The 12149-nt window shown below is 37.7% G+C and overlaps 1 protein-coding gene across 15 annotated transcripts in view; it reads right to left on the bottom strand.

Moving 5' to 3' along the window:
- The window catches only part of apc (APC regulator of WNT signaling pathway), a 204572-nt gene that overhangs the window by 94536 nt on the left and 97887 nt on the right, over nt 1–12149 (bottom strand). The window contains exon 2 of one of the 15 annotated variants that reach the window (XM_073068416.1): nt 11410–11480. The exons of the other annotated variants lie outside the window; for them this stretch is intronic. Within the exon in view, the coding sequence (XP_072924517.1) occupies nt 11410–11418 (9 nt within the window). The 5' untranslated portion in view covers nt 11419–11480. The remainder of the gene's footprint in view (nt 1–11409; nt 11481–12149) is intronic. 15 annotated transcript variants of the gene reach the window in all.

Below are 12149 nucleotides of genomic sequence, written 5' to 3'. Positions count from 1 at the left end.
TGGCAGGAGTGAGAAAAGAGCATGGCCTGGGTGGTGAGAATCTTTCATAATGCAAATTGAAAACAATCCTTTACAGAGGTACCTTTTCCCCAGCCTTTCCCTGTATGATAGCTAGCAAGTTTAAAATAAGAAAATCTGAAGATTAACACTAAATACGTTCTGTGATATGATAGGTTAAGGAGACTGATAGACTCAGAATGCTGAGAAAGAACAAATAAGGTACATAGTTGGAAGTAACATGGGGTATAATAGCCAACAGAATTCTTAACTTCATCACGGGAATTACAAAACATAAAACCATGTTGTAATGATGAGCCAAAGTAATACATCAGTATAATTCTTAGTTTGACCACAAAATTGGGATCTCCACTGCAGCAAGATGAGACACAATTTTAAAGAGGGAAGAACACATAATCGGACAAAGGGTAATTGATGAAAATGCAGTTTAGTGCAACCAAGCAGTCCATTGTGCCCAACTTCTTGAGCTCCACTCTTCAGAGTCCTCTCCAAAAATATTCTGTCATCTTATCTCTGTTTTATCCCCTGTAAAAAAAAAATCTTTCTCTGGCTATATGATAGCCTTGGTTGGTGTCATTGCAGGCCTCTGCTATGCAAATTATTCAAAATGATTTGAAATGATCTGTGTATCATAAGACAGCCAGTAATTCTGTCATGAGCACTCAGAGCATGTTAGGACCATGGATGCATGAACAGAGTCCAGCTTTAACTGGCTCACTGTATCAACTGCAAAATCTTTATTAAATGCCAGATTTCACATGATCAGTACCATTTAGTTGCTTACAACAAAACTGAAATAATTTCAGAATCAGAATCAGGTTTATTATCACTGACATCAACACCATAATGTTGCTCACAAAAGTGAATTATGGCAAAAATATATTTTGAGGCACACAAGTAAATTTTAAATATCAGTACCTGTACTGTAAATGAATCTAATTGCCCAGAAGAAAATTACTGTAATTGATTTTAATGAAATTAAGCTTTGTGTCACAATGAAGTAAAAAGTCTCTGGTTTCATTCAACATTACAATTTTAATTAATTTTAAATACTGCTTATTGCACAATAATGGACCTCTAATGAATAATGTGCATGTCTTTTGTATATTGCATACCTGTACCATACTTCACAATATGAAATGCCTGGCAGCAAATTTGAAAATAGCTATCACATCACAGATAATACGTAAAAGTTTGAATTTGCTGCAAAGTTCAATTTTTTGTGAAAATTTCTTGAAAACAAATACTTGTTACAAAACTTATTTCAATTGTATTTATCACAAGCACGGTCAACAGAAAATCTCCCAATGTGTGGCAAGGATAAGAATTTTTATGATGATGAAATTAAGGAAGATAATAATAACTTATTACTCCCACTTGGTACATTATAGCTAACATTTTATCATGTGTATACAAAAAAAAAAGAAAATAAAAGGTTAAGCAGAAAATGACATCTATTCAAGTCATTTATCCAAGAACAGCTAAAAAATGTAATAATACTAAATGAAATTCAATTTCCAGTATAGGTACCAGCCTAGAAACAAAGGATAATGAATGGAAAGCCATTTGCATACATCTCCATCATGTTTTTTTGGTGTGCGTCACTGCTAGTGTATTATCAAAGATAGCTGAGAAATCCTTTCAGCAAGCTTCCTTCTGCTTCACTGCTTTAACCTAGAGAATAACAGTGGATGTCATGCAATGTAGAATCACATAATATAACTTGGCACTGAATAAAGGCCATCTTTATATCTTTCCACAATGACTCGGCTTAATCGAAGTTTGACTCAACTAAGTCCAAGTTTTTAAGATGCACTTAAAGAAAGTCCACAAAGACATCACAACTAAGTAATTTCATTTCAGCAACTATACGTTTTTTGCCATTATATTCCAAGAAAGGTAAGGCAGAAAAAATTGGGTAATCTAGCAAATATTGCCTGACATGCTATTTCCAGGTTTTACTATTAGAGGCTGTGAATAAGATAATATATCTGAAGTAAGTAAGAGCAATATTGATTATAAAAATAAAAAGCAGATACAGCTGCAAACACACAGCAAGTCAAGCAGCACTGTGGAAAAGGAATTGTTAACCTTTCATATTCAAAACCAGCACACATTAGCTGCATTTGGCAACCCCTGACCACCAGTACATGTGCTGTTCAACCTCACGGTGATAGTCCTCAGCCTATCACAATCATTTCTTTTCTCTTCATCCCTCCTCCATCACAATTTCAAACATTTGATTTTCAACTTCAGTGATGTGGAAAGGTCATCAACCTCTCGGTCCAAAGATACTGCCTAACTTACTTTGATTTCTTAAAATGGATAACTCCACACCTTAGAGATAATTTACATTATTATACAGCATGCATTTGTGACCTTGAGAAGGACTGTTTCATGGTTGTGTTATATCATATCTTCCACTAGGTACCTCTCCAACCATTGAGAGCTTTCTTCTGCCCCTTGACATTCCCTGATTTTATTTACAATTTTATTTAGAGATACAGCATGGTAACAGAACCATCTGGCCCAACGAGCCCATGCTGTCCAATTACACTTATGTGACCAATTAACCTAGAAACTTGCTCAACTTTGGAATGTGGGGAAAAAACTGCACCACATGGAGAAAACCCATGTGGTCACAGGGAGAACGTACAAACACCTTACAGAGTGTGGCGGAAACTGAACTCAGTCATTGGCACTGCAAAGTCATGCGCTAACCACTACACTATTGTGCTGCCTAAATCTACCTGAATTTTGAGAGAACTGTCTTCATATCTGATTCTTGCCAACAAACACTCTCACGTGGACTTATTTACAAGGTCTGAAGTCTAATGGTCATGACAAATTGTCCTTGTCGACCATTGAGTAGCCACCAATGCAAATCCCATTTTGTAGCATCTATGTCTTAGTAATTCTGGTACACGTCAAGATGCATTTGAAAAGTTGTGAGTTGACTTTCCTCCACCAGAATCCGAATCAAGTTTATTATCACCGGCATGAGACGTGAAATTTGTTAACTTAGCAGCAGCAGCAGCTCAATGCAATACACAATCTAGCAGAGAAAACAATAAATAAAATAAAAAAAATAAATAAACCAAGTAAATAAATCAATTATGTATATTGAATAGATTTTTTAAAATGTGCAAAAACAGAAATACTGTATATTTTTTTAAAAAGTGAGGTAGTGTCCAAATATTCATTGTCCATTTAGGAATCGGATGGCAGAGGGGAAGAAGCTGTTCCTGAATCGTTGAGTGTGTGCCTTCAGGATTCTGTACCTCCTACCTGATGGTAACAGTGAGAAAAGGGCATGCCCTGGGTGCTGGAGGTCCTTAATAATGGACACTGTCTTTCTAGACACCGCTCCCTAAAGATGTCCTGGGTACTTTGTAGGCTAGTACCCAAGATGGATCTGACTATATTTACAGCTTCTTTCGGTCCTGTACAGTACCCACCCCCATACCAAACAGTGATGCAGCCTGTCAGAATGCTCTCCACAGTACAACTATAGACGTTTTTGAGTGACTACAGCCCAACCCTTCAGGCAGTGGATTCCAATCATCCTCTGGGAAGACCAGTTTGCCCTCTGATTCCCCTCATCATCCTCTGTCCTTTACTATAAACCTATGCCCTCTTGCTTTTCATACCTTTGAAATGGGGAAGTTTCAGACCATCTACCCTATCCATGCCCTTTTTTCATTTCAGCACATCATTCTGGCATCATTTAGCCCCCTCTACTCCAAGAAAACAAACCCAATCCATCGAGTAACTTCAGACAAAACAGACTGAAGATGCTGGAATCCATCACAAAATGCTGCAAGAACTTGGCATCTGTGAAGGCAAAAGACGTTTCGTGTCAGCAGGATCAAGACCATGAGGAAACAGGAAAGATTGCCAGTAAACAGCATGGCAAAAGGTGATAAGTGGGACAAGGTGGGGAGGTTATGAGGCTAGTAGGTGATAGGCGGAGGGAGATGGGGAAGGAGTGATGGGCAAGTGAAACCAGATGAGGGAACAGGATGGAAGAGATGAGCAGAGGGTGAAGAAAACTAAGTATATGTGTAAATATGTGTGGGAGGACAGCACCAGGAGTGTGGGTTACCCTAAATTGGAAAATTCAGTGTTCTTGCTATCCAAATGGAATACAACATTGTGTTCTTCCTACTTGAGTTTAGCTTCTCTGTAGCAATGTCCAAGGACAGAAAGAACAATGTGGGCTTTGGAAAGAGAGCTAAAATAACATGCAACTAGAAGCCTGAGATTGCAGTTGCTGCTGTATTACAGATTACAGTTGTAAGTTGCTCAAGAAAATAGCCACCTCATCCAGGATTGGTTTCACAAATATAAAGAAGTCACACTGCAAACACTAAATGCAGTCCACCAGGGTGGAAGAGGTACACCTGAAACTCTGCCTCAACTGGAGGAGCTATTTAAGTTTCTGAATGGTGAATAATGCACAGGTGAAGGGGCAGGTATTACACCTCCCTTGGTTAGAGGGGAAAGTGCCAGGAGATGGGGAGGGTTGGATGGGAAGGGATCAGCATCTCAGTAGCCAAAGAAAATTCCAAAGAAGACAATTCTCGCAAAAAGTAGGAGCGGGGAGGGGAAAGAGAAAATGTGACTGGTGATAGGATCAGATGAAAGCTGACAGAAGTTGCAGAGATTGACTTAATTAGATGTGAAAATTAGTGGGAATTTTATTGCTGTTTATTACCAGATTTCGCCTCTGGTCCCTATTGCTGTTCTCAGCAGAGAAAGAACAAGGAGAGGTGTGGGAGGGAAGATTGGGGAAGATGAGCAGGAAGTGGAGGAAATATAGCAACTATGGCAGAGGGGAAGATATGCCTCTGGAAGGAGGACATTTCAGAAGTTTTAGGGTGGAAGACCACATCTTGAAAAGAGCTGGTGCACAGATGGAAAAATTGAGAAAATCCCACCAACTCCACCAATGGCTGAGCAGCCTCTCACCAATCCTCCTTCACACGGCTGTTTATTGGGAATCTTTTTCAATCCAAAATGCCTACTTACAACTACTACCTCCGCAGATCCTGTTTGATCCCACTGAGTTCTTCTAGCATTGTTTCTGGTTCTATCCAGTAACTCTGCAATCTTTTCCCCAGCCATTTTTCTCTGATGCCACAAAGATTTAACATCAATTCCTCAAAAACAATGAACAACACTTGAGATAATTAATGAGAAAATGATTATCATAAAAATACTGCTGCCCAGTATAGAAATTTTAAAGCTTAATTACCAATGACGTGTACAAAATATATCTCAAGCTTTCAAAATATTTTTTTTTTATATGTTGTAAATGTACAAGTGAGGCAAGAGAAAAAATATTAACATTTCAAATTAATGACCCTATGTCAAAACTAGGAATATCAACTTTGTATCCTGCACCATAGATGCCATCTCACTGGAAACATGTTCCAGAATTTTCTAGTTTTATTTCAGATTTATAGCACTTGAAGTCTTTAAACTTTTGTTTTCCAAATGAAACTGGTTCTTGCAACTTAAGCACCAGTTGAAACCACAAAAGTCTAAAGAACAGTCTTTCATTGAATCCTTCTGAAAAACAGGCATTACAATGACACAATGAAAATTCAACCAAAAATGCAAATCCAAGCCCAAGCAGCTGACAGTAGCCTTCCAGTGAAAATGTACACATAGTACAAAAGCACAACAGATTGGTAGATATATCTGTGAAATACAAATTTTAAAACGCCAAATGTATCAATCAGATAGGTTAAAACATTTTTAGATAGATTGTGGGGAAGAGTACACATTTTCCAAGGTTATAAAATTATATGCCAACTGTAACCTCAACATAATGACCCACCACAAACTAATATCTAAACATTTATAAATTTTTCCAGACTTGATTCTTACCATAAATAAAAGTCTTAACATAGTATTCATAATGATCTTACATTAAGCAAATCAGCCTAACATATAAATAATACTAAAACAAATTGGCACACTACAGCCAGATTGATCCAATTCTGAATGTTGCAGTAGGATATATTCTCAATCTAAACCAACCTGAACCTGGGTGTCTTTAGGTTCAATCCAAATAGCAAGGTTCCAGGTCAGGCTTCATAATCACAGGGTAGCAATAATAGTGTTTGTAGCAAAAACAACTACCACTTCTTTAGATTTTTTTTAGTTTTTCACAACCATGCGGAAGGAAAAAAAAGAAGCCTGCATTAGCAATGGATTCCAAAGTTGATCAGCATTTTCAAGAGGCACAAAGAATTAGTCTGAGAGGATTGAGTGTGAGTTTTTCTACACTGGATGACGCTCATTTCTGACCTTCAGTAAGGGCCTTTATAAACAACTTTTTGGAGTTTTGGCCTATTTTGTGGTAGGCACCTCCACCATTTAGCAGCAAAGCCTATCAAGCCGAATGATTTGTTATATTTTAAAATCTAGGTCACTTCTGAAAGCTCGCACGTAACAAATTTTCCTATTTCTATTAGCAAAACCCAGATAGGAGGAGAATGGGCACAGAGAAATCAGAGGGAGAATGCTTACATGAAAAAAAAATTGGAATTCATACATGAAAACAAAACTTAAGAAAAATTGGCAATGTTAATTTACATAGGTGCTTTAATGTAATCCATTTGAAGCTGTTTCACAAAGAAAAACAAGATCAACTGTTGGAAGGTAAAAGAATGGAAACATATGGTAGAGAGATGTTTCTGTAAGTAACTAAAAGTAGAAAGAGAAATGTTGAAATAGGGCACAATTCTCCTTCACTTGCCCATTAAGTTAAAGCCAAGCTACTGGAAGATAAGAATTCTGCAGTTTTAACTTCAGTTTAATATAAATAGAATATATTACCTACTTGATTTATATTTGTCCAATAAATATATTCATTTTAAATATTGAATAAGTTCTCTAATAACACTCATCACTAGGATCTTTGATAGGTATAATTTAATACAGTCTTCATCATTAAGATTTGGGTTTAAGATGCACATTTGCTTCTCCTCGCCAAAAAGGAAAAGAACAACATTCATTTATAATATCAATATAAAAATTACCTTTTAAAGATTTAATGTGCACCATTTTTTTCTGAAAACATAAGATATAATATGCAGCAAAGAAAGTAATCAACCATTTTCTTAGGAGCACCAATTTATAACTGGGAAAGGAGATTCTGCAAATCACATTTATAATCAGCCAGAAGTAATTTCACCAACTAGCTCCTTCCTGACTGATTCATACTTAGTCATCCCCTATTACTTCACAAAAAACTAATTAGAATAAACCACACAAAAGTCAATACCAAAAACTAATTTTACAAAAATCATACTGTAGACAAATAGCCTACTTTAAAAACTGCTGTTGAACAGATTTCATTATATTCACATCTTCCAAAATTGTTTCTAAATTAATTTTAGCAAAAGCAAAATCAATTTAAAATGGGACTTTTTCATTTTGAAGTAACCAATCACATGCAGAACAAAAAGGCAGTTGAAGTATTATGTGTTACCATGATTAGCTATCCCATCATTCTGGATCTCTGGCAAAGTGTTCATATCAGCAAGACCTCTATGTGTGTGAGAACTATAACAGAAAGAAATTACTCAACCAGCCTCATTGTTTGCTACTGAAAGTTTATCCTTATACTAAGGCACAGACGAGTAAACATCATCTTTGGGAAGGACCCCAGACCTTGATGCAAATCAATACAATTTAATGCAAGGTTTAGCGAGAATTCAAAAACACTAGCATATTAAGAAATAAATTTTGAGTAGTTAAATGCCTAATTTGTTGTTTGAACTGTAGACGAGATATAAAGGCAGAGCTGGCATTGTTCCAGGGAGGCAAGCCATATTATTCTACTTAAACTCAGTTTAATTCATTCATACATATCCAATCTCTTCTTAATTCAAAGCGAATTAAATTGTCCATAACTTGAACTGCATGACAATATCAGGAAAGTCTAAGCAACATTTGATGCACCTCTGTACAAATGTGGCTGATTAATACAACTCCATCCCCTCACACTGTTTCTCAATTTGAGGAAGCTCACTCCCTCATTCACCATACACAAATATTAATTTCATGCATTTTTACCCAAGATCAATAATCAGGCAGGAATACAATTTCTTTGTGGGATGCTAATATAATTGCTAAATACATCAGCACAACACTATTATTATAACCATATAACAACTACAGCACGGAAACAGGCCATCTCGGCTCTTCTAGTCCGTGCCGAACACTTACTCTCACATAGTCCCTCTGACCTGCACTCAGCCCATAACCCTCCATTCCTTTCCTGTCCATATACCTATCCAATTTTTTACCGATCCTGCCTCTACCACTTTACTGGAAGCTCGTTCCACACAGCTACCACTCTCTGAGTAAAGAAGTTCCCCCTCAACTTTTGCCCCCTAACTCTCAACTCAAGTCCTCTTGTTTGAATCTCCCCTACTCTCATTGGAAAAAGACTATCCATGTCAACTCTATCTATCCCCCTCTTAATTTTAAATACCTCTATCAAGTCCCCCCTCAACCTTCTATGCTCCAAAGAATAAAGACCTAACTTGTTCAACCTTTTTCTGTAACTTAGGTGCTGAAACCTAGGTAACATTCTAGTAAATCTACTCTGTACGCCCTCTATTTTGTTGACATCTTTCCTATAATTCAGTGACCAGAATTTCTTGCATTTGTTACTGCGTTGAATGAAACTTTATACAAACTTAAGCAAAGTGTTATTTTTTCCTATTCTGGCAAAGTAGACAGTGCAAGCTTGCTCCAAAACTATCACCCTTGGCCATCCACTAAAATACCAAAAATATCTGGTAAACTCTGAACCTTGACCAGTATGTCACACGAATGAGTACCTCATGAAATCTGCAAGGCAGCAAAAATCACAGATTTTCCAATCATTTTAGGCCAGATTAGACTAATCTCAAATACACCAATTAATTCAACAAGTTTGAACTAAGTAAGTTAAAACTGGCTGACAGGTGGCAAGTGCTGAAGCAAAAACATCACGAATGTTATCAACATACTACCAAGTGCACCACCATACACAATAATGGAATTCACCACTGCACATTCTCCCTTTGAAACATGGGTTTCTTTCAGGTGTTACAATTTCTTTCTATATCCCAAAAGCATGCAGGAGGTAGGTTAATTGGCGACTGTAAATTTCTCCCAGTCCACTGCTAAGTGGTAGAATCTCGGGGAGTTTATACAAAAGTTGGAGAATAATTTTTAAAAAAAACATTAATGTGAATGATTGTAAATGGGCAATTGATGGTAGGCATGACAGTCACTACAGACATTTATCCTATTTCCATGCTAGATCCTTTCATGACTCCATAACAAATAATGCGGTTAAAATCACAGGTCATATTCCATGGCCAGCAGCTCATTTCTGACATCCCTGTGGCATGAGGGGTGAAAATATCAACAAGGATGTTAGGGGGGAGGGGTTAAGGGGAGGGGGATGGGTAATGCACATATTTTTTTCCTATACTTTTATTCTGTAATTACTTGAAAACACAATTAAAAAAAGTTTTTAAAAAAAGATTTAACATTGTAAAAAAAAAGAAGAATGATTCCTGGGATGAGAGTGTACAGTTAAATGGATGGAGGACAAATAAAGGATCAGAGAAATACAAAACACACAAAAGATTCTTCAGATGCTGGAAATCCAGAGTAACCCACACAAATGCTGGAGGAACTCATCAGGTCAGGTAGCATGTATGGAGAGGAATAAACAGAAATTTGGTCGAAATATATAAAATGATGAGGGATCCGGACAAAGTGAATAGTGGAAAACTGTTCCTTTTGACAGAAGGGTTGAGAATCAGAGGTCAAAGCAATGAAATAAAAGAAATAAAAGGAACAAAAAGAATGAGGCAAAACTTTAAATGCAGATTGTGGTCGAAATCTGGAATGCTGGTATCATTGCATCTTAATGGATACATGTATGGTCAAAAAGTAATTAAAACAATAGAGAAATGGTGAATGGAAATAGAGAATTGCATGGGTAGATTGCTGCAAATGACACAAAAAGAATGGCTTCCTGCTGTACAATCATTCTTTAATTTTTGCTGCACCAGAAGCTTCCGAACAGCTGGAAAATTCACAAAGTGAGGCAACCATTGACTTCGGGATTATTAGAAAGTGTGTCATGTTAGACATTTACCTGTTGGCTGTAAAGCTCATTGGAGTAGGTGCTTAACCCCAGAGTTCAACCCTGACCTCAGATCTGTTTTTGTGGAGTTTGCACATCTGTTTGATGAGCACTTGGCCTCCATTGTTTAAGTTACGTTGCACGTGCATCAATACAAAATCTAATGTGCAGAGCTATTTCCTAGTAGTAAGAGTCAGGAACAACCACAAAAAGATCACGGCAGAGCTTTGAAATGTGTTGAATTATACACATGCTACTGATTGTTTTCAGCATTTTGTCTAAGATCATTCAGTTTTGTAAAGAGACACCAGAGGGAGCACTCTAGAAACATAAAATGTACAAGCAACTCTGCATCACAGGGGAGTTGGATTCTGAGCGAATGGAATTCCTGTAACATGAAGCCGCAGCAATTGCGCATGCAAAGAAAAAAATTGTGCTGATTTATTTTGTTTCTTTTTCTACAAAAATTCTGTGAGAATGAGAATCAGGTTTATTATCACTGACATGTGTCATAAAATTTATGGTTTTGCAGCAGCAGTACAGTTCATAAAGATTACAATCAGTTTCAAAAAATAGTGATAAAGATGAATAATAAATAAATGTTTATGGGGGTCCATGAACTGCTCAGAAATCTGATGCCATTTATACATTGGGGAGACATTGTTAGGGGGGAGGAGTTGGGGGGGAAGGGTTGATAATTTTTTTCTTTCTGTAACCTATTTGAAAATTCAATTTAAAAAAAATTATATAAAAAAAAGAAATCTGATGTCGGGGGAAGAAGCTTCACTTAAAATGTTGAGTGTGGGTCTTCAGGCTCCTGTTTCCACTTCAATGGTAGTAATTGGGGTTGCCCAGATGGTGAGGGTCTCAAATTAGTGCTGCATTCTTGAAACACTGCCTCTTGAAGACTTCGTCGATGGCAGGGAAATTTGTGCCTCTGATGGAACTCTACAACCCTCTGCAGCCTCTTGCAATCCTACACACTGGAGCTTCCAAACATAGAAACATAGAAAACCTACAGCACAATACAGGCCCTTCGGCCCACAAAGTTGTGCAGAACATGTCCCTACGTCAGAAATTACTAGGCTTACCTATAACCCTCTATTTTACTAAGCTCCATGTACCTATCTAAAAGCCTCTTAAAAGACCCTATTGTATCCGCCTCCACCACCGTGCCGGCAGCCAATTCCACGCACTTGCCATTCTCTGAGTAAAAAACTTACCTCTGACATCTCCTCTGTACCTGCTCCCCAGCACCTTAAGCCTGTGTCCTCTTGTGGCAACCATTTCAGCCCTGGAAAAAAGCCTCTGATTATCCACACGATCAATGCCTCTCATCATCTTATCAGGTCACTTCTCATCCCTCCTTCGCTCCAGGAAAAAAAGGCTGAGTTATTCAACCTATTCTCATAAGGCATGCTCCCCAATCCAGAAAACATCCTTGTAAATCTCCTTTGCACCCTTTCTATGGCTTCCACATCCTTTCTGTAGTAAGGCGACCAGAACTGAACACAGTACTCCAAGTGAGGTCTGACCAGGATCCTATATAGCTGCAACATTACCTCTTGGCTCCTAAATTCAATTCTATGATTGATGAAGGCCAATACACTATACGCCTTCTTAACCACAGAGTCAACCTGTGCAGCAGCTTTGAGTGTCCTATGGACTCAGACCCTAAGATACCTCTGATCCTCCACACTGCCAAGAGTCTTACCATTAATACTATATTCTGTCATCATATTTGACCTACCAAAATGAACCACTTCACACTTATTTGGGTTGAACTCTGTCTGCCACTTCTCAGCCCAGTTTCGCATCCTATCAATGTCCCGTCGTAACCTCTGACAGCCCTCTACACTACCCACAAAACCTCCAACCTTTGTGTCATCAGAAAATTTATTAACCCATCCCTCAACTTCCTCAGCCAGGTCATTTATAAAAATCACGAAGAGTAAGGGTCCTA

The sequence above is a fragment of the Hemitrygon akajei genome, chromosome 2 (assembly GCF_048418815.1).
Source record: "Hemitrygon akajei chromosome 2, sHemAka1.3, whole genome shotgun sequence".
Taxonomy (NCBI): Eukaryota; Metazoa; Chordata; class Chondrichthyes; order Myliobatiformes; family Dasyatidae; genus Hemitrygon; species Hemitrygon akajei.
This window is presented reverse-complemented; position numbering and strand designations above follow the sequence as displayed.